The following is a 23,596-nucleotide window of genomic DNA, read 5'->3' as shown; positions in this document are numbered from 1 at the left end:
AGGAGAATAAAACGTTCTCAGAGCTCTTTTTATTTTAATGATAATCTTTAATTCTTCCTGTTTCTAACCTGTGTTGTATTTTGACACACTTTTTTTTTTTGCCATAGATGGATGTGATATTTTAACGTGCATCATACACACACACACATATTATTGTTATATGTCTTTTGTCTGCTCAGAGCTACGCTACGGAGGCTCATGGGATTTCTTGGTTTCCCTCATCAAACTCATCAAATACACAATCCAACAAATCCAAAATGTTACCAGACAGAGTTGTTTTAGAGGTAAATTCATGCAAAACCACTGATGTGCATGCCCGTCAGGGGCAGTTTTTCAGCAAGCAGTCTCAGCATTTACCTCGAAAACAACTCTGCAATGGGCCAATTTGTCAAAATGTTGAACTATCCCTTCAACATTTATATTTCTTATCTGGTTTTAGTTTATTTGTTTGTTTTTTAAAAAGGGACAATGCACATTAATCAAACATTTTAACAAAATGTAAATGCACTCTAGTTAGCTGGAAGGCTAATGTGCATCGGCGGCCCCTTTGCGAGTTGTTAAAGAGCATCCGTCCTAACATGAATAGAAATAGAAACAATAAGATACGATCATGACACATCACATACACATACTATTGTGCTGTTGATTGTTTTACCAGTTGTGTCTGGTGTCAGAGCTCTTTAATATTCATGCTCTTGTTTTATAGCAGGTGATTGTTTTCTAAATCTACTGCAGCAGTAGGAGTAGTTACACTGTCAGTGTGTCAGGATCAATAATCAATAATCCAGGTCCAGTAGTGTTAGAATATTAAATAGTACTTGAAGGAGTCCTGTGTGTGTGAGCGCTGGAATAACTGTGGTTTTATGTCTCTGCTCTTGTTTTATAGAGTCATTATACTATAGAATATAATTGTGCTGCTTGTGTTCGGAGCTCAGAGCAGCACAGAGGAGAAGAAATCTCTGGAAATGAGTAAAAAAAAAAAAGAAAAGCTGCACATTTCAGATCCATCTGCTTTATCAAGTGACTTGAGGGGAAACTGTCCAGTTGTGTTCGTCAGCTCGGCTATTGTTAAATTAGGCAAAGCAACTGGCACATCCGCTTTATTTCATGTCTTTGTTTATTATTTTTTGCCACAGGCGAGTCATTATTTAGGAGCGGAGCGGCTTCGGTGTTTACGTTCTGTTTAATCACTGGACAATCAGCTGATTTCACACCTCGTCCCGCGGCGGCTCTGGGACTCAGCCTGGTGGAGGTGGAGCTGGTTTTTATCTCTGAAGCCTTTTCATGGCAGATCAGCCACATCTGTTTTAACGCCATACCCAGAATGCAACAGCAGATTTAGATCAAAGACTGTAAATAAAGAGCGATGTTATACTTAAATCCTGGATGATCCATATATGGACAAAGAGGAGCTGAGACGTCTGTAGCTTGTATCAAACACATCACCCACTTGTCACTCAAAAGAGGCCATGCCCCCTTCACTATAGACCCTTTCAGAGAGTATAAACAAAGACAGGTGTGGCTCATTAGAAAACGCTCTGGTACACTAAATTGAATGGAGCCTTAATTAGTATCCTTGGTAACACCTGTATTTGTTTATACTCTCTGAAAGGGTCTATACAGCATCTTATGCTGCGTTCAAAACAACTCGGAAGTCGGAAAAAAACGAGCCCTGAGTTGTCAAAAATGAGTTGAACGGCGTCAAACTCGGAAATTAGATAGATAGATAGATAGATAGATAGATAGATAGATAGATAGATAGATAGATAGATAGATAGATAGATAGATAGATAGATAGATAGATAGATAGATAGATAGATAGATAGATAGATAGATAGATAGATAGATAGATAGATAGATAACTTTATTTAATCCCCAAGGGGAAATTTTAAATATCACAAGCAGCGGCTTAGGGAAATTACAGCTTGGAAACTCGTGTATCATTTCAGAGCTCCGACTTGACGTCACAACAACATCAAAACATGGCGGCTTTCGTCTTAAACGGTTACAATATAAAAATTTTAAGTTCTTAATGCACATTTTTTGTGTATTATTACAGTATATGAAATACGATTATATTCAGCTGCGATTGTTGTATTGTGTGAAATTGTGGTCCTCGTATGTAACGGAAATAACGTTTAATGGTTGTGCACTCATCTACGGCGTCTCCTCTCTATCTCCTCTCTGCCTCCAAAATAAACATAATTTGCTGCTGCATAATATTTTTCGTATAGGTATCCATGTCTTTTTTCTTCCGAGTTCCTGGCTGCAGCGTGAAAGCAATGATGTCGGAAGTTGGAAGTTTCCAAGTTGGGAATTCCGACTTCCGAGTTGTTTTGAACGCAGCATTCATTTGACCACAGGTCTCGACACAGGAAGTGGGCGGGGCATCTAGTGTGGAGTGGCCACTTCTCTCATCTCTGGTCTGTACGACACTAATGCAATTAGTTTAAATCTGTCACAGCAGGAAACTCATTCATATCACACAGCTCATTTCTCTGGGTTGTGTTAAATTGTTGGGAATAATCGTCTGCACACCCCCACAACACGTGTGTGTGTGTGTGTGTGTGTGTGTGTGTGTGTGTGTGTGTGTGTGTGTCCTGTTTGAAGTGTGCATTAGTGTAATGATGAGGTTCTCTGCAGTGTGTTAATCTATTAGTGGCGTTTGTGCAATTTAGTCATTTGATTCTGTGTTTTAGTGGAGTTCATGTATAAACACACTCCACTTCCTCTTATTATTGGACTTTATTTTAGTATTAATAATCGTATATAATTGTTTTTTTGTAGTGGTTGTATATCTGGGTGGTTAGAGTGGTGATGTTGTGTGTTTGTGTGTGTTTACCTATAACCTTGTATCTCTGTGCTAATGCAGTATGAGCAGTAATCCCTTTCATTGCTTATGGGACTTGATGTTTTGTTGATGCTGGGTTAATAAGAGACGTCCGAGCTCCACTCCTCCTCCTGATGTTAAAGTCTTTATGTGTTTGCCAGTCTCTCTCTCTCTCTCTCTCTCTCTCTCTCTCTCTCTCTCTCTCTCTCTCTCTCTCTCTCTCTCTCTCTCTCTCTATCTATCTATCTCTCTATTTACTCTCACTCTGGAGCCTTTCAAAGTAAAAGTTGAAGCTGTTTGGTGTCGGTGGATTTGCATTATTTACTACAAACTGGACGACAGCTCTGGAAGACGTCCGGCTGCACCTGTTCCACATCAAAACCTCCTGGCTTTTTTTATTTATTATACTTAAAGGGATAGACATTTTGGCAAATTGTACCATTGCCATAATTGCTATAGCAGTGGGTTCGTTACCTTTAATTGTTGGTGCAAGCTATTTTTAGAACGGCGGAGCAGAGCCGCGAGCTGCTCAGAGCTACATACACTACAGAGGCTCATGGGATTTCTTGGTTTCCCTCATCAAACTCATCAAATACACAATCCAACAACTCCAAAACGTTCACATTCACCACGCCATGAGATAATAACAGAACGTTACCAGACAGAGTTGTTTTAGAGGTAAATTCATGCAAAACTGCTGATGCGTGTTGCCTTCAGGGACAGTTTTTCATCAAGCAGTCTCTGCATTTACCTCTAAAACAACTCTGTCTCGTAACGTTGTGTTATTATCTCATAGCGTGGTGAATGTGCAGGTCACAACTTGTCCACCAGAGCGTTTTGGAGTTGTTGGATTGTGTATTTGATGAGTTTGATGAGGGAAACCAAGAAATCCCATTAGCCTTCGTAGCGTAGCTCTGAGCAGCTTGCGGCTCTGCTCCGCCGTTCTAAAAATAGCTTGCACCGACAATTAAAGGTAATGAACCTACTGCTATGACTATAGGGATAATGGCAATGGGACAATTTGCCAATATGTTGAACTATCCATTTAATTCATCCATCTTTTAATTATTAAGGGTTCGTCCATGTTACTGAGTTTTCCCAACAGTTTAAATTCACTCTTCAGGTTTAATGTGGCACAAATTTAATCTCATTTTGTTCCTCCTCCTCCTCCTCCTCCTCCTCCTCCTCCTCCTCCTCCTCCTCCTCCTCCTCCTCCTCGGCTGCAGCTGATGATCTGATCCCTCGGCTTGTTTGAACTTTTAATGATTAATCCCTCCATTGATTCCTCTGTTTTCCTTCGTGTCCATGTTTCTGTCGACATCAGGAGCTTTTTGTTCTGGGATTTAAACCGAGTCGTGACCGTGATGATAACAACGTGCAGGTAGATCGTCGTCTGCAGGGAACTTTATGTGTTTATGGCCACCACCTCCTCCTCCTCCTCCTCCTCCTCCTCTTCCTCCTCCTGCACAGTCAGTCAGGAGTCTGCTGGTTTTGTGTTTGTGTGCTCCCGAGTGTTCAAATGTGTGTGACATTAGTATGTATTGCCGCATGCGTCTAGGATTTGCAGAGGCAGACTCTCACAGTGCACATTAATAGGGTAGTTGTGGAGATGGGATCCTCTCTCTTGTTACATATTACACATGCAATTATACCTCTGGCCTCCCAATGTGCCAGCGCCGTTATCAGGTGGAAACAGACTCTCCTCCTCGCAGGCTGTGAGCGTGTGTGAGTGTGGCTGCAAATATTCAGCCGTGCATTTTAACATATTTTTTTCTTTTTTATGCACTCGTTCATTCTCCGTCTCTCTGTGGCAGATAACAGACTGAGTCCTTTCTGCTCTCTCTCTCCTCTCTCTGCAGAACCAGGCGGAAGCTCACTACAAGGGCCACAAACACGCCCGCAAACTCAAAGCCATGGAGGCGCAGAAGAACAGGCAGCGGAGAGCCGGCGGCGAGGCCTCGTCCTCGCTGTTGTCCTCGTTGTCAACGTCCACGGGGAGAGACAGAGACAGAGATCGAGACAGAGACCGAGGAGACAGAGAGCGGGACAGGAGCAAGACGTCCACATCAGCAGAGGCGGTGGCGGCGGCGGCGGCGGCTGCAGCAGCAGCAGCAGCGGCGGCGGCGGTGGTGACTCTTCCTGCGCTCATGGACACAAGCTTAGTGGAAGGAACAAGTACGTACACACTGCAAAAACTCAGAATCTTTCCAAGAATATTTGTCTTCTTTCTTGTCAAAATGTCTAATTTCTAGTCAAAACTAAACTCTTTCCACTTAAAATAAGACTCATCACCTAAAAATTTACTTGATTTTAGATCATTTTCACTTGAAAAAAGTAGAAAAATCTGCCAGTGAAAGCTAGTTTTTTGTGTTTGTAATAAGGAAGAAAAACTTGCTCCGCTATCAGATTTTCTACTTATTTTAAGTGAAAATATGCTTAAAAGAAATAAAATGTGTCTAAAAACAAGCTACTTTTTAATGCGATGAGTCTTATTTTAAGTAGAATCAGATTTGTTTTGACTAGAAATGACATTTTGATTAGAAATAAGACAAATATTCTTGGTAAGATATTTGAGTTTTTGCAGTGTAAACAGAGAGAGAGACGGAAGAACCAATCCTCCTCCACATTCATTCAATCATCGCTCCATCGCGCTTTGGTTCCTTTAACTCCCTTCTTCTTCCTCTCTATTTCATCTGTCTTTCCAAATCCACTCCACCAGTCCTGCCCTCACTCCTCCTCCTCCTCTTCGTCCTCCTCCTCAGGCGTCGGCCTCCCTTATCTCCTCCTCCTCTTCCTCACTGTGTTACACTCTGAGATTACAACTTCTGAGCATCTTATCTTTCACCCTCTTATCCTCCTGTCTCCTCTGTCTCTCTGTGCATCCAACCCCCCCAACACACACACACACACACACATAGACCAATAAACACACACACACACACACACACACACACACACACACACACACACACACACACACACACACACACACACACACACACACACACACACACACACACACATATACACACACCACCCAAAACCTCTCTGACCGTGCACCTCATGATTGATTAAGGTCTCCAAACCAGTGGGATTGTGGGATATCAGGAAGCAAGACATGCTGTGTAAATAAAGGGTCAGGCTGAGATCGATTCGTTTTCACCCCCCTCCCCTCCGACCCCCCATCCACTCCCCCTCTCTGGTCGTTCAGCTCCGTCGTGGTTTGATGGCGAGGGCGGTGGAGGAACCAGACCCTGTGTGTGTGTGTGTGTGTGTGTGTGTGTGTGTGTGTGTGTGTGTGTGTGTGTGTGTGTGTGTGTGTGTGTGTGTGTGTGTGTGTGTGTGTGTGTGTGTGTGTGTGTGTGTGTGTTATTATTGCAGCGCTGGCGGTTGAGTTGAGAGGGAGTGAAACGGTGATGAGAGTTTTCATTTAAGAGGCTGTCAAGAGGGAAATAAAGAATCAAAGGCACTCGGCTTCTTTGACGGAAAGTTCAAATGTTTATGGTGTAAATGTGAACATTTGAACCTTCGATACAGAACGAGGAGAGCGCCGTTTTTTTTTTCTTCTTTCTTTCTTTCTTTCTTTCTTTCAACACAACCAAGTCGACGTCTTTTCCACTAAACGCTCACAGAGCATGAATTGCACCGAAGGCGTTTTGACTGCAGAGTGAGGCCATTACCTTCTCATGTTGCACTCATCCATCCATCCATCCATCCATCCATCCATCCATCCATCCATCCATCCATCCAAGGTGAGGAGTAGAGGAGCGCTACAACACATCCTCCTCCTCCTCCTCCTCTTCCTCCTCCTCCCCCATCCCTCCACACTATCTCTCCTCTACTTCCCCACTTCCTCCTCCCTTCCACTTCCCTCTGCCCCAGAGAAGATCGCTATCTGAGCAGAATTTCAAAATGCTCTTGGATGCGAGATGAAATATCAGAGGGGAGATAAGAGAGGGGAGGGGGGGTTTTGGGGAGGGGAGGAGAGGGAGGGAGGAAAGGAGGGCGGCTTGTACTTTATCCCCTCTCGTCGATGTGCACACACACACATGCACACTTTTTCTTTTTTGGCCTTGAGCACTGAGAGTCTCCTTCAGAAAGGAGAAAGTGGACAAAAGACTGGGAGCCTGATAACGCGCTCATCAAACCTCATTTTAATATTCCGCCGATGCAAAAAGGAGCCGTGAAAGAGGGGAGGCAGCAGCAGAGAGACGAAATGAGACGATGAGTGGAAAATGAAAGATAAGATGAACTGAATGAAGGAGACGGAGAGAGAGAGGAAGAGAGGGCGGAATAGGAGGAGGTGAGGGTGAGGGGGGGGGGGGGGTTAGTGGACAGAGAAAGCAGATAAGTCGTCGTCGTCGTGAGTTTTTTTTTATGCTGTGAATAATTTTACAGTTCCAAGGCAATTTTGTGAGGAGGAACACTCTTTTTAATAAGCCCAATTGTGTGATTGGCCTAATGTGAAATTGAAATGCAGCAGTGCGAGCGGCGCAGCACAATGCCAACCTGTAATGGAATAGAGCTCCAAATTAACACTGTATGAAATGAGTTACGTCTGCCGGCGGGGAGCTGTCTGAGGGTAAATGCCCACATTGTCCAACATCAGGAGCCAATATCACACCTGTCGCCCACCGGCCACACAGGTCTCCTCCTCCTCTTTGGCTCCATGACGACACACAGGAAGCAGCGTTCAAGGTGCACTTTGCACGAGAACATGGGAAGAAACGATGAGTCACAAATGACCTCCCAAATATATTTGTGTTCGGGCGTTGCCACAGTGACACGGTCCTAGGATGAGTTAATTCAGATTTAGACCAGTGGTTCCCAACCTTTTTTGGCTCGTGACCTCATTTTGACATCACAAATTCCTGGCGACCCTGCGATCACGTGATATTTTTATATACTGCATTTTATTTATTTTATGGATTTATATTCGAAAAAGTGAAAGTATAGAATACAGTTGTTTATGATTGTGTGTGGGGTTTTTAAACATAATTTTAAAAAGAATAATAATTAGTTAAAAAAATATTTTTAGCAGTAATTTTCTAACTCAATTACTAGAGATTTCAGGAGACCCCATTTGAGTTCCAGGCGACCCGACGTGGGGTCCCAACCCCAAGATTGAAAAACACTGATTTAGACCTTGTCACAACATAATTAAGACTAATAATAGAATAATTAATAGAAAAACACTTTGTCAAATGAAATAGAAATGTGACAGAGCCAAAACACAACAAAAAAACAACAGGACCTCTGCTGCAGGGACTCAGTGTCAGAAGTCACTGTTAAAAAACACAAGAGCAAAACTACGGTGGCCCGGAGAGTTCAACCCACTGCAGCCTGTAGTGGTTCAGTGGTTAGAGCACGTACCATGTGAGCAGTCGGTAGGAGATCGCCGGTTCGACTTCCAACCAAAGTGTTAATTTACTGCTCTATTAATTTACTTCCATCTCTCCTGCAAATGCACAACAACAGTGTGCAGCAGCAGGTGAAAGTGTGTTTGCCTAATAATTCAGAAGCTGCTAAAATGTAGAGATCCGACTCCCATCAGGTGTCATGTCTTGCACTCTCTCTCCAACGTTCTTTTCTAATAAAGGCATAAAAATCCCCAACAATTAAATAATAAAAGCCCAAAATGAAACCAATCAAATAACCTGAATTATAAACCTGTTAGACCGACGTGTTTCAGCTGAGTTTCTGACCTCAGGGTCACATCATGTTTTCAGTTTCACCACTTTAAGCGACCAACACATCCTCCTGTATCACCGCCGTCTGGGAAGCAGCTGAATCTAAACTTCTATCAGAGTGAAACTTTCCAACATCTCTCCTTTTTTTAGTTATTTTTTGGATGCAGTAAGTAGCCTAGAGAAGTTCCTGCTGTAACCAACTGGTTCACTCTCCACCAGACAACACTCCCTCAGACTCTCCAACATCTCTGACGCTGTGTCGTTTGTACACACATGAGGGAGACGTGGAGAAAAAAAGCAGAAACAACGTTTTCAATCGTACAAAGGGAAAGAAAGATCGATGCTTATGAACCGTGTCCCGGGCGACGGTGGAGGAAGAGGAGGAAGAGGAGGAGGAAGAGGAGGAGGAGGAGGAGGAGGAGGAGGAAGAGGAGGAGGAGGAGGGAGTGGGTTGGAGAGCAGCAGGCCGGCGGTGCCCGGAGACAGAGGGTCTGCATCAGCCGTGACAAGCATCAATCAACCTGGGCTCTTTGATTGACTCGGCTGCTGCAGCCGTCGTCACGGCGACTCTCTCTGTCTGTCATCACAGTAATGATGATTTAAAGCAAGGATGCGGTTCCCCGGGGAAGCTGTTTATGTTGTGAGGCTGCCGCGGATCAGCGCTCGCCTGCTAAAGCGAGTACCCAGCGTGAGTGCGTGTGTATGTGTGTACTGTAAATGTGTGTATGTGTGTGTGTGTTTGCATAATGAGCCCAGCATTGGTATTTATTTGCCGTTGAAGTTCTCCGTGGATCAATCTGCTGAACACAGATCTCTGCTGATGCGTTCCACTCCAGGAGACTGTCAGACTTGATTGGACTGTTAAAACCAGGATTAAATTCTTTTTTTGGGGTTAAATAAAACTGATGACTGCTGCATAACATTGATCCAAATATCCATAACACTACTGCTGTGGTAACTCCTCCACAGAGGCTTCGCCGGCCTTTGGCTCTGACAGTTCGCCGATGCTGCTGCAACTGGAAGCCTCTGTTTTCTGGTAGATGGTCAGAGGGAGAAGCAGACGACTGATGAACAGGCAGAGGGGCGCGAGGAGGGAGAGAGTCTCTGTTCATTTGTTCTTTTATAATAGAGGAATAAAATGTGACAAGTAACAAGAAGACAGAGCAATACACACAGATGAAGTCACACAAAACAAACCAATCAGACTACTACACATCCAAAAGAAGAAGATAAAAGCATAGAAGCAGTTAGTTATAATAAGAATTAAAACACAAAAAAATGATGAAGAAATAATAAGAGATAAAATCTGAAAATAACCGAACAAAAAAGTCAAAATGACTAAAGAGAAGGTCCAAATTATAAGAGAAAAAGTAATGGATGATTGTTATTTTGTCTTTTTTCAGTTCCCTTTAACAAGAAGATCTTGTTTGTTTTGAGTCAGAATAAGAAAAACTTAATTAATTCCCAGAGGAAAATTGTTTTGTTACTGTGCTGCATTCCAAATATACAAATATCCAATAATCCAGATAAAATAATAATAAAATTTAAAAAAAGAACCTTCCTGGAAATATAAAATATGCCATGATCCGAAGAGTAATAAATATAAATACATCATTAATACTTACATCATGAATTATATAGAGGTTAAATTATGAACCGTATCATAACAAGGTTAATGTGTTATATTAAAAAAAAAAGACTGAACATAACGAGTGGATTAATTCACAGCTGTTTTCACTACATGTTCAGAGGATGGACGACGGGATAAACTTTGGGCTTTTTTAAACACGAGGAGGAGACGACACCTAAACCTGAGCGCTGGATCGGTGAGACGAGTCTGAGCTGAATGAGTTCCTTCATGATCCCGGCTTTTTGGATTTTTCCGAGGCCTTTGATTCTCCTCCTCCTCCTCCTCCTCTTGTGTCTTCCTCTCTGAGGCTCTGGTTAAATCCATTGATCAGTATCACCGCTCCCCTCTGGAGACTTCTCAGGTGGCCGTATCTTTCACATAAGCTGAGGATCATACACCTCCTCCTCCTCCTCTACCTCCGCCCCCCTGCAGAGCGGAGCAGAGCAGAGCAGAGCAAATTCCTCCGGGGTCAGTCTCATTACAGAGGAGGGGGGGCGTCTAATCTTTGCTCCTATATAGGTTCTTTTTCTTGAGTGGGAATGAAAGAGGAAGACCCTTATCTCCAATGATGAATTTACTCTGAGAGGTAAAAGGGAAAATCAATGAGTTGCATTGAGAACGACTAAGACTGAGTGTGTGTGTGTGTGTGTGTGTGTGTGTGTGTGTGTGTGTGTGTGTGTGTGTGTGTGTGTGTGTGTGTGTGTAGAGAGTGAGTGAACTGTATTCAGTGAGCGTAGTCGTGCACACACTGCTCTGGGGTGAAGTGTGTGTGTCCCTGGGGAGGGGTGTGTGTGTAATAGAGCTCCAGTGGCTTATTGGCGCGGCCGCCACCAGTCGATGGGTTTGTTTATATTGACTGAGACTCGGGGTCCACTTGATATTTGAATGGTGAGGCTGCACCGCACCGCACCGCGCTGAGCTGAGCTGAAAGACAAATGGTGATTTTTCTGCTCGCAAACAGCTGATCAATTAAGATTAATTAGCTCCGAGGTGGACGCACGTCTCTATTGAGATAACACACAGAGGTTTGGTCCGAGGCAACAACGACAACACAACATCTAAGAGTCAGCAGATGTGTTTCTTTTAATCTTGTGTTGGTAGCGGCTGCACCGAGCTAACTGAAGTCAAATGTTTGTAATCTGCCTTTAAAGAGGAACTCAGCATGATTTCTCCCGTGGCTATGCTACATTTTTACCTTAATTAAAAAGCTCTGGACTAATTGTGATAGTGATAGTTAACTACATGACTTGTGACTTGTTACGAGTGAGAACGGAGGCCTCGGTGTCCCAGCTCTCGTCTCTGCAGCACCGCGACTCAAACGTGCTCCATAACCCGTAATCTTTTGTTTATGATGGTTAAAACTACACAAATACACACGTCGTAACATCATATATGTTATATAACCTTATCCGCCGCTCGTGTATTGATTATTCGCCGGCTTCGTTGTAAACAAATGCACATTTCGCTTGTGCAAACACAAGCGAAAAAGCGACCGGACCTGCATAGTTCCCCTTTAAAACAGGGAAGTGTACGGTGGCCCTGAGGGCTCAACTCACTGCAGATGAAGGAAACACAATCATGCAAAGACACAAGTATGCTACAGATTCGGAAAACAACATGCAAGCTGCAAAAACCAGGGACACAAAAAAGTGACGGACCCGGCTGAAGACTTTGTGATAATTTCTAAATCAATTCATAATATTTTCAAACACTAAAAGAGCAGCTCCAAACTAAAACACTCCAGAGTGGTTCGACACTTTATTCATGTCCCTGGCATCACTATAGTTTTTGTAGCTCATGTTTTGTCAAAGTAGTTTTTCTGAATTTACAGTTCTTTGTGTCTTTGGTGTGTTGAGCTCATAGAGTTTATGATGAATGAACCACATTCCTACAGATAATAAAGAAATAATCAATACCAATAATATATATAATAGTATAATATAATATAACAGTCAATAATAAGCTGCTGCTGAGTGAACCCCAGGTCGCTGACGTCCTCCTGTCCTCCTGCAGGTCCTCAGACTGATCTGGAAGCAGCCAACGTGGAGGTGAAGCTGGAGGAGAGTCCCAGGAGCTCCGTGATGCTGACGCCGGTGTCCGAGGTCTCCTCCGCCGAGCTGGTCACCCTCTCCCCGCCTCAGATCTCTCCTTCCTCGCAGCTCTCCGAAACCGCCTCCGACACCAGCGCCCCCGAGGCCCCGGAGGCGGCCGAGGCCGGCGAGGCCGCGGGGCTGAGCGCCGAGTCCAGCAGCCAGGCCGACACGTCCAGCACAAACGGAGAACCACAAACGGACGAGGACAAAGAGACCAAGAAGAGCAAGGCTCACCTGCACTGTCCCGTCTGTAAAGTCACCGTCAACTCTGTCTCCCAACTGGAAGCACACAACAGTGGTGAGTTTTTATTTCTTTAAAGGAGACACATTATGGAAATATCACTTTTTGAAGGTTCTTTAACATATATTTGGGTGTTTTTCTTGCCTTCTGCCCCCCAAAATGTGAGAATTGACTAAAAAAATCTGTAATTTTTAGGCTCCCTAGGTTGAAATCCATGTGGTTTTACGAGCTGTAACTAGGATTTGAATTTGCATAACCCCACCCCTACCTGGTACCGGTAGAAGGGGCGGGGCAAGCAGTGGCTGATTTGCATTTAAAGGGACAGGCACTGAAACCAGCCGTTCTGAACAGGGCTGTTTTGAGAGGATGAAAAGAGCTGTGATGTTTGATCCTCGGGCTATTTTGACTGAAGCATGTCACAGACATGTCTTTAAGATATCTGGGAACTATTTTAATTTGTGGAAAGGGGGTAGAATGTCTCCTTTAATCACACATCACACATCACACATCTGACAATGCCTCTGGTTTACTTTTAATTATTTACAGCCAATCAATAATTAGACAATAACTTTATGACTCGGAAAATGAATGAAAAGGAAAATGTGTCTTGAATGATAAAGAAAGGTAAAACAAGATAAATACATACATGATACAATGTGTGACCCATATAAAATATATTAAAGTAGTGCTGATGGTGATGGATGGATGTCACAGGTGATTCATTTGAAGGTGATTAGAGGGATTAATTCCATATTTTTAATGAAAATCGGCCGATAACCGACCAATTTCTGTCATCATTTATTCATTCTGGCACATCAATTAAAATCTGACTTCACAGGTTTGATGTTTTCAGTCCACCTGGTCCAGAGCCTTTCCATTTATAGATTTTTGTTTGTTACACCCCCAATCCATTCATCAACAAGGTGAAGAAAGGTTTGTATCTGTGTTTGTATCTGATTCTCACTTGGCTGAAAATGTTGGCAAACCGAGCATCCGACAGCAGCTGATCACATATCTGTGGACTCACTCTGTCTCTCTCCGTCTCTCTCTCTGCTCCATTTCACCAGGTACAAAGCACAAACTGATGCTGGAGGGTCACAGCGTTCTGCCGCGGCGCCGGGGCAAAGTGGTGGCAGCTCGCGCCGGCTGCAAGAGCAAGCGGCTGGGCAGCAAAGGCAGCGTCGGGGTCCCCAGCAAGAACTTCCAGTGCGAAGTGTGTGAGATCTTTGTGAACTCGGAGACCCAGCTGAGCCAGGTAACAACACGGAGAAAGCCTGCAGCAGCGATATCACAGCAGACAACGAGGGCTGACCTGTGGAAACACTCGGTATTATACTGATAAATATAAACGGTGCAGGTTTTTAAAAGCACTCACTTAATCCGAGAGCTCGTTTGAACATCACCTTGATGGAGGGAAACCGCTCTTGTGCTTGAATCAAAGCAGCCGATTCATTTGCAGCCGCATGAATGGAGCCATTGAGAACAGGTTTATGCGAGCGCGGCGCACATTCAAGCAGCAGCTATTTTTCCACATTAGACAGATATCATCTGACGCTATGACTAACTAACTGCAGAGCTCCTCGCTGAGCACGGATTTATTTGCCGCTCATTATTGCAGAGCTGCTAATGCCTCTCGTGTATTTAATTTTCTGGTTTCATTATTTGGCATCAAACCAGGTCGCTGAAGTAAATCTCTCTCCTGTTTGATGTTCATTAAACGCACCAGCGTCTGAATAGTGGAGCGATTGTCTTGGAAACTTCAGCCCAGGCTGGAGGAGGAGGAGAGGAGTGGAAAAGATACAGGATACGGCGGCTGGCATGTGTGAACCAGCGCCCGGGCCGCTCGCTACGGTTACGGTGGCCCTGAGGTGCCAATCACAAGGGCAAATCAGAAAACACAACGGCAAAAAGAGAAAACACAACACAAAAAGAGAAAACACAACAGCAAAAGAGAAAACACAACAGCAAAAGAGAAAACACAACAGTGAAAGAGAAAACACAACAGTAAAAAGAGAAAACACAACACAAAAAGAGAAAACACAACAGTAAAAGAGAAAACACAACAGTAAAAGAGAAAACACAACGACAAAAGAGAAAACACAACGACAAAAGAGAAAACACAACACAAAAAGAGAAAACACAACACAAAAAGAGAAACACAACAAAAGAGAAAACGCAACGACAAAAGTTTTCTCTTTTTCCCTTGTGTTTTCTGTTTTGTCATTGTGTTTTCTCCTTTTGCCGTTGTGTTTTCTCTTTTTGTCGTTGTGTTTTCTCTTTTTGTCATTGTGTTTTCTCTTTTTGTGTTGTGTTTTCTGATTTGCCGTTGTGTTTTGCACCTCAGGGCCACCGTAGCTCTACTCTCCACCACCGGTCTTATATAAACGCGGCCCGTGTCCCAGGAGGATGTGAGCCTGTTAGCACTGCAGCTGGGGAGTGTGTGTGTGTGTGTGTGTGTGTGTGTGTGTGTGTGTATAGAGAGTAATGTGATGTAATGTCGCTGCACTTCAGTCATAATCAATGTGTATCCATTATTAATTCAGCAAGATAACACTTGAAGTTGTTCCACTGTGGTGCAACAGATGCTTGTTAGCTCACTAATGGTGTTTGTGTGTGTGTCTGTGTGTGTCTGTGTGTCTGTGTGTGTCTGTGTGTGTGTCTCTGCAGCACATGAACAGCAGAAGGCACAAGGACAGGCTGGCCGGAAAACCACCCAAACCCAAATTTACCCCCCACAGCAAGAGCCAGCCAAGCTCCAGCTTAGCGGTAAGTCTCGGCATAAAGACACAGACAAACAAAACACTGTCACGCAAATATGCACCCACACACACACACACACACACACACACACACACACACACACATAGAGACACACACAGACACACACACAGAAAACATAATTGCCTTTCTCTTAGTGCAGATATGCTTGAACATGCTGAGCACATGAGCCAAGACTGGAATAAATTCGCTCTAGCTTGTAAACTAATCCATTTTTTAAACAGTAGTTTTAATTTATCTCTGTTACAGTTGACTGATTTGACCACTGCCCCCAACACACACACACACACACACACACACACACACACACACACACACACACACACACACACACACACACACACACACACACACACACATATTCAGACACACACACACACACACACTGCAAAAACTCAAAATCTTGCCAAGAATATTTGTCTTAGTCAAAATGTAATTTCTAGTCAAAACAAATCTTATTATACTTACTGTAAAATAAGACTCATCACAATAAAAAGTAGCTTGTTTTTAGACACTTTTTCCCCTTTTTCAAGCATTTTTCACTTGAAATAAATAGAAGAATCTGATAGTGGAGCAAGTTTCTTATTACAAGCACAAACATTTTAGATTTTTCTACTTATTTCAAGTGAAAATTTGTTTGAAACAAGTGAAAATTGTCTAAAAACAAGTTAATTTTTAGGTGATGAGTTATTTGAGTTATTTTAAAGGTATAATTTGTAGGAATTCCCCCCATCTAGCGGTGCGGTTGCATTTTGGAACGTATTCTTGATGTTGCATTCACGTGAAATCGGGCAGACGTCAGAGAGACAACAGACGCTGCATGTAACAGGATAAACAAGCGTCTATGTAAACAATTTGAAACAAATTGATTTTTGATAATAAAAAGCCAAATAAGTAACACACTTGGGCTTTAAAATAAGACTCATCACATTAAAAAGTAGCTTGGTTTTAGACACTTTTTTTTTTTTTTACTTTTTTAAACCATTTTTCACTTGAAATAAATAGAAGAATCTGATAGTGGAGCAAGTTTCTTATTACAAGCACAAACATTTTAGATTTTTCTACTTATTTCAAGTAAAAATTTGTGTGAAACAAGTGAAAATTGTCTAAAAACAAGTTCATTTTTTAGGTGATGAGTCTTATTTTTAGTGGAAAGAGATTCGTTTTGACAAAAAATGAGACATTTTAAGAGGAAATAAGACAAATATTCTTGGAAAGATCTTGAGTTTTTGCAGTGCACGGTGACGTCATTACATCGTGCTCAGGCAGCTTAGACGTGCCCATGTGCCTGTACTGTCAGAGAGGTTAAACACACTGTTGTTTCAGTGAGTTACCCCCCCCCACTCCCCCTCCCCTCCCTCCTCCTCCTGAGACAGGTCTATAACAGTCCTGCTGCCCCCTCCCCACCCCTCCTGCCACCACCACCCCCCCCACCCTCACTGACCAGCTCTGACAACAGCACCTGAATCAGCACTCCAGATTAATCACTTCTCTGCTCCTGTCATATACACAACCCCCTCCCTCCCTCCTCTCCCTCCTCCTCCTCCTCCTCTTCCTCCTCCTCCCTCCATCCTACAGACCATGAGGTGGAGTGGCTATGCAGGCGTGGCTGTGTCGGCCATGAAGAAAGCCTTCAGCCAGTACAACCTCACCTCCCTCTCCTCGCAGGTCAGTGGCAGGAGAGAGAGGCCGAGACCGGGGTTGGATTGGAGGGCGACAGCTTCAGCTTCAGCTGGCCCAACGTTAGGCCTGGGGGGCTGAGCATATTAAAGGGATACTTCACCCAAAATCAATAATTCACCAATTGTCTACTCACCGCCATGCCAAAGAAGGGATTGGAGAACTTTCAGAGTCATCAATCAAAACGCTTTAGGAGAAATCTGGCAACAGATTTTCATATATTGGTGGTGGATAGAGTTCACTTTTGAATCGTCCAGAACACACACTATGAAACATCCAGATACCTCCATACTGCTCGTCTGTACTGACCCAAGTGTCCTGAAGCCGCCACATGGAAAAGTTGTTCGGAAAAAAATAATGTGATCTCTGTTTTTATCCTTGTTGTAGCAGTAGCTCCCAGTGGCTCTGTCGATGTTTGTGCGTATGCGCAAGATTTCCTGTGAGATGTTCATTCGTCGTTATAAACCATTGGATGTTTGATGTAAACACAGAAGAACATCTCGCAGCAAATCTCACACAGCCACTGGGAGCTACTACTACAACAAAGCTAAAAACAGAGATCACATTATTTTTTTCCAACATCTTTTTCATGTGGCGGCTTCAGGACACTTGGGTCAGTACAGACGAGCAGTATGGAGGTATCTGGATGTTTCATAGTGTGTGTTCTGGACGATTCAAAAGTGAACTCTATCCGCCGCCATTATATGAAATCCCCTTGCCAGCCGGACCCCCCCTGGAGCTCCTAAAGCGTTTTGATGACTCTGAAAGTTCTCCAAACCCTTCCTTGGCATGACGGCGAGTAGATGATTGGTGAATTATCGATTTTGGGTGAAGTATCCCTTTAATAATAATAATGAAGAAGAAGAAGTTGATGATGTGTTTTTATTAAAAGGATAGCTCTGATTTAATTTGATTTGCTCATTTTACTCACTGGTGGTGATGAACATTACTGCTCCATGCTGCATTTCAGGTGCATCTTCTTTCCCATGGCAACAGCATCTAAACTCCATAGATACTGTAATATTTAGAGTCCTCCATACAAAACAAATTATGTAATTGAGTTTTTTCAGTTGTTGAGTGGATGTTTTAATATAGAAATACAGGGCGTATCTCTTTGTCTCAGTTTTGCAAACACATGCATCATTGTACTGGATTGGTGCATCTCATTTTAACCGTAGGCTACATCCAGTGTGACGACCAGTGAGTAAAATATTACACCTTAAAATTATTTTATTTATTTAACCAGGAAAATTACTTATTGGGTTTAGAAATCTCTTTTAAAAGAGTAAGAAAAAAGATAAAAATCTAAACTACTGTGACATGAATGATGACTTTTTTTTTTTTACTGTGTATAAATCCGAGCTATCCTTTTTAACCCCACTGAGCTTTAGAGGAAATGTCTGGGCTCAGCTGCACAAAACACCTTAAGTGTAACACTTCAGGTTTAATTTCTCCTTGGCTGAGGGAGTTACTTTGTTAAACTTAATAGATTTACAGCAGCAACAGAGACTTTACAGCAGTAAAGTTCAGCAGTTTCCATAGATGCTGTTTGTTCATTTACATACGATAAGAAGAGAACTGTAAATATTCAGTGAAACGTTAAAGAGAAGGTTTATGGAGCCAAGGAAAATCTTGACTTAAGGTGTTTTTTTTTGCAGCTGCTGCCTGTCATTTAACCTCTGTCCTGACTGGAACAGGTTCAAATGTGTCCACACTGCAGTCTTAGCATCAGCCTGTTATTAATTATATATACAGCGGGGAAAACAAGTATTGAACGCGTCAACATTTTTCTCTCTATTGACATGAAATTTTCACCAGATGTCAGCAACAACCCAAGTAATGCACACATACAAAGAAATCCAAGCATTTATGTCCATAAATTAAGTTATGTGTAATAAAGAGAAATGACACAGGGAATAAGTATTGAACACATGAAGAAAAGGAGGAGGTGCAAAAAGGTAAAGAAGAGTCTGTCAGTATTTAGAAAGTCATCCTGTCTCCTGTCAGTGTATCAGCTGCTTTAGTCCAGTTGACGCCTATAAAAAGGTTTCTCATCACCAGGAGGCGTCTCATGATGGAGAAAAGCAAAGAGCTTCTCCAGACCTTCAGAAACTGATGTTGCAGAACAAACTGATAGATACAGACTTGTCTGAATGCACTGTTTTATCCGTTAGTGCTGTTAATCTGGAACTAAAAATAACATTTTATCATAAACTGGACACGACCAGGTGCTCGCAAGATTTCTGACAGAGTCAAAAGAAAACTAAGAAGAGTCGTCTGACAGAGCTGTAGACAGACCTGGAAGTAGCAGGTACAGTTACAGGTACAAAAAAACAAAGAGTAAAGTTCGCCATATTGTTGGTAGCCAGGGATATCGTAGCCATGGAGATAGCTCGTTATATTTCCGTGTTCTTCAGTCAGCTCGCTCTTTATTGGTTAAATTCAATATTACGTCACATTGGGGACTCCCGATTGTCGGCTTCCCCCCCACACAAGACGATTTGACACCACAACGTTCTCCGCCGACAATCGTAAATATTGAACATGTTTAATATTTTACAATCGTAAATATTGAACATGTTTAATATGTTTAATAACATGTTTAATATTTATGATTGTCGGCGCCGACTGATTTCGGAGCCGATTGTCGGCCGAATTTCACTCTTAACACACCACACACCACACACCACAGGAGAATCTTATAAGATAATCTTAAGAGCTTAAGATAATCGGGCGGTGTCTGTCCGGGGTCGGAAGGGGGAAAATTGGGGCAAAATCAGCCCGATTATCTTTATGTGTGTGGCAGGCTTAATGTATTTAACCACCATGGCATCTGTGCATGTTCACCATGCAGGTCTATTGACGCCTTCAATACTTATTTCTCTGCTGTATTTACTTGTGTCTGAGCAGAATTGATGCAACAAGCTGCAGGAGTCCAGTCTGTCACCATGTTCCTCTGCTGCAAACAAGAGCCCAGACGTGTTTGCTCCACTAAACATGCTGATACATGGTCGACCCCTCACTCTGCTCTTCTCCCCCCTCATCCACCCCCTCCTCCTGCTCCTGTCTCTCCTCCAGACCAAACTGGCCTTGCAGAAGCAGCTGACCAAGAGCCTGACCACCGGCTTCCTGCCCAGCCCCCTCACCGCGCCGACCCTGTGCACCGTGGCGACCAACCCGCTGGCCCTGCGCCACCCGGTCGGCGCCACCGCCTTCATCCAGAGCCCCTTCCTCGGCCCCGCGCTGTTCCGGCCCGCCCCGGGGCCGCTGAGGGCCACACACACTCCCATCATCTTCTCCCCTTACTGAAGACTCAACCCACCCCATCCCTCCTCTCCCTCCTCTTCCTCTTCCTCCTCCTCTTCCTCCTCCCCCTCCTCCTCTCCAAACCCCAGGCCCGACCTTAGGTGTGAGCCACATGACAAAAGGCCACACGCAAACTATGCAGCCCGCCTGACTTACGACGGAAACAGTGCACAAGTCCTGACGCTCGGTAGAGCTGTTCTCTCACAAAGGCCAAGACCCCCCATCATGCCTTCTTCTCTCTGCTCCTCCATCACGACCCGGAGCAGCACCGGCCCCCAGACAGAGACTGGTGCACAGAGGCCGCTTTTATAGCCATTCATGGGTCAACATGGTTTGGATTATGGATATTATTGTGTAATTTATTAGAGAACAAATATAGACGAGTCTACAGTAGATGTATGTTTAGTGTGGTTGCCACAAAATAAGGTCCCTTTACTTGATGCTCTTTTAAAAAATGTTTTTAACTTATTGGTTTTGTGGGGGTTTTATGACGGACGGGACGATCGCGATCACACGGCTGAAACTGAGGTGAACTCACGTGTGGCGGCGACACAAAGCCAGTCTCATCCATCTGTGTTTTCCACTTAGCAAAACTTAACGCTGTCACTTTACGTCCTGGATGCGGCGGCCGTGATCCAGCAACTCTGAACAAATCCCCCGTCTCTGCAGACCTCTGAGGGACAGACATGAGTCCTCTGTGGATCAATAACTCCATACTGTGTATCCATATGCTAAAACCCCGTCCCCCTCCCTCCCTCCCTCGCACAAAAACTATTTCCCAAAGCCCTTAAAAACATTTCTTCTTCTTCTTTCTGAGTCACAGCCATAGTCAGAGCCCTCCAGATCTTTTTTTTTTTTCCGTTCTCGTTCTCGTCTCCCCAGGATTAAACTCTCATTAAGGTCCAGAAAAGGTCATCTTGTCAACTTGACTTTGTCTCAATTTGCAAATCTGTCTTCTCCTTCTTCTTTTTTTTTTTTCTTTTTTTTTTTGGTCCAGTGCATCATTCAGGCAACAAACGCAGCTTGAACATCATGTTCTCACCAGCCCAGCGGCATGAAAACATTTCTGCAGCTCCGGACGTCTCGCATCACAAAAACATCCTCATCTCTCTCTCTCTCTCTCTCTCTCTGTTCTGCTCTTCGTCTTTCCTCCATCATCATCATCATCACTCCTTTGTTTATCTCAGTCTGAGATGATGAGGAGCACACACACACACACACACACACACACATATATATATAACTGCACACATAATAATAACACAATGGATAACTTGAAGACTTGATAGGATTTCGGAGCTCAATAATAAAGTTTGGGTTGGCAGTGGGGGAGGGGGGGGGCTACTTGATTGACATCCTGTTGCAGTGTCTGCGTACAACGTGGGAGGGAACAAAGACCAGTGCCATGGCAACCACATTAAAAGCACCTTAAAACTGATTTACTTACAAGAGCAATGGAAATTGGGTTGATATTCGCCTTTTTTTGTTTTGTTTTTTTTTTGTTTTTTTGCTCTCGGTGTGTTTTTACGACTCCATGTCTGATTCCAGTGACAATTTTTTGTTTTTGGGATGAAAAAAAAAAGAAGAAAAAAAAAAAAACACAACAATCAGGTGAGAATAATCACTTTCTGGTTGAAGTCTCACATTTAAAGCAATACATTCGGTATGTTTATGTTTATGATGTGTTTTCAGTGTGTCGATAAATGGCTTTATCTATTCTATACTGTACAACACCTGTAATGATGATGTATTTCATATGTACTCAAACATCCTAAGGGCCAAGAAGTCTGAACCGTAGAAGGAAAAGAGTCGTGAGTGGTGCTCCACGTGGTCGGTTCCTCGCAGGGTTTTTGACTTCTGGGCCGAGCCGAGCCGAGCCATTACAAAGCTGCTGTGGAGAGATGGAAGGAGGGAGGGAGAGGGGGAGGAAGAGGGGAGGATGGCGGTGCATGGGGTTGATTCAGAGCCGTCTGACATTGCTGTTCCGCTTTTTAGCAGAGCACGAGAACTTTTGTACGACTTCCACTGAGCAAAACAGTGTTACGTCAGAGGCGAAGAGTTGTTTGGGATGAGTGTCACAAGTGCAACATCAACTGTCATATTGCTGTTCATGCTCGAGTGCTGTCTCCTCCTCCTCCTCCTCCTCCTCCTCCTCTTCCTCCTCCTCTGGATTTCTACTGACACTCAGCCCCCCTCCCCTCCTCTCCTCCTCTCCTCTCCCCTCCTCTTCTTTCTGCCAAAACCAGACTGTTGGCAAGGTCTCATAAGGACGTCGACTAGTGCACACATCACCCCTCCGTCAACGCTCACACCAAATCATCATCTTCTCTTTGAATTACAGTAATGGAGCAAATCCTATGCATCTTCTTCATTGTGCAATATGTATAGTTGTGCGTGGTGCAGCAGTGCCATCTGTCGTGAAAACCCTGTAATTGCCATCCAGTGCTATACTGTCGTGCTTCTAACCAGACCTTTCTGTTCCTATGTGTGTGTGCATCTTTCTGTTGAAGGAGCCCTTCAAGTCTTTCTGGGTAAAGCGAAGCCACCGGGTCTCCCCCCCACCCCACCCACCCTCCCCCTCCTATCTCCCCAGTCGCACTACTCAGTGAACCAGCCAGCCTTTAAATCTTCACTGTTTGTTTGTTTCTATCGCTCACTGGGAACTCTGACCTAAAGAACTGAAGCTTTTTTCTTAAAATAAGAATCTAGAGAAGGCAAAAATTATATGTAGAAACCATAGAGTAACTATAGAGATTTTATCAGAGTTGCTATTGTTATCTGTATCACGATGAACTGCTATCATAGAAGAGAGTAGATTATGTTATCGTAGGCTCTGTACGGCATACAGGGAAAGGAAAAATGCTTTGCTTTCTTTTTTTCTTTCTTTCTTTCTTTCTTTCTTCCTTTGTTTGTTTATTTACATGGTTTTACCAATATGTTTTTTTAAAAGTTCAAGAGAAAAATATTTAAAAACAAAACCATTTTTTTGAGTGAGCTTTTTTTTTTCTCTTCCCCTTCTCCTTGTTGACGGTGTCTGAATTAATAATAAAAGTTATTCAAGGCCTTTTTTTAAAATAATAATAATAAAAAAAAGACGGTATCCTCCAGTCACATTAGCCAGGCCTTCTCAGGGGTGACAGGTTGAGCAGACGCTAACATGACCATCCATTCAGGGTATCCCTCCACGGCTCCAGAGAGCAGGAAACACTGTACGCATGGATGGGTTGACCGAGAAATAAACTTAGTGCTGTACATTAGAGAGGACAAGGGATGGATTTTGGAAAATAAAGCTTTTAGAACTTGTAAAAGGAAATTGTTTTAATATGTGTGTGTGTCTGTGTGGGTGTG

The 23,596-nt window shown here is 43.4% G+C and overlaps 1 protein-coding gene across 1 annotated transcript in view; it reads left to right on the top strand.

The window, feature by feature from the left end:
* znf385c (zinc finger protein 385C) overlaps nucleotides 1–20,251 on the top strand; it is a gene marked incomplete at both ends in the record, with an annotated part of 118,123 nt that extends 97,872 nt beyond the window's left edge. Inside the window, 6 exons of the mRNA XM_083977393.1 lie at nucleotides 4,690–5,005; nucleotides 12,164–12,541; nucleotides 13,552–13,739; nucleotides 15,152–15,250; nucleotides 16,841–16,930; nucleotides 20,021–20,251. Coding sequence (XP_083833519.1) covers nucleotides 4,690–5,005; nucleotides 12,164–12,541; nucleotides 13,552–13,739; nucleotides 15,152–15,250; nucleotides 16,841–16,930; nucleotides 20,021–20,251 — 1,302 coding nt within the window. The remainder of the gene's footprint in view (nucleotides 1–4,689; nucleotides 5,006–12,163; nucleotides 12,542–13,551; nucleotides 13,740–15,151; nucleotides 15,251–16,840; nucleotides 16,931–20,020) is intronic.
* Between the last annotated feature and the right edge of the window lie 3,345 nt (nucleotides 20,252–23,596).

This window comes from Trachurus trachurus, assembly GCF_905171665.1.
Source record: "Trachurus trachurus genome assembly, chromosome: 8".
In the NCBI taxonomy this organism is placed as follows: domain Eukaryota; kingdom Metazoa; phylum Chordata; class Actinopteri; order Carangiformes; family Carangidae; genus Trachurus; species Trachurus trachurus.
Note: the sequence above shows the minus strand (reverse complement) of the source record. Positions and strands in the feature narration are given on the sequence as shown.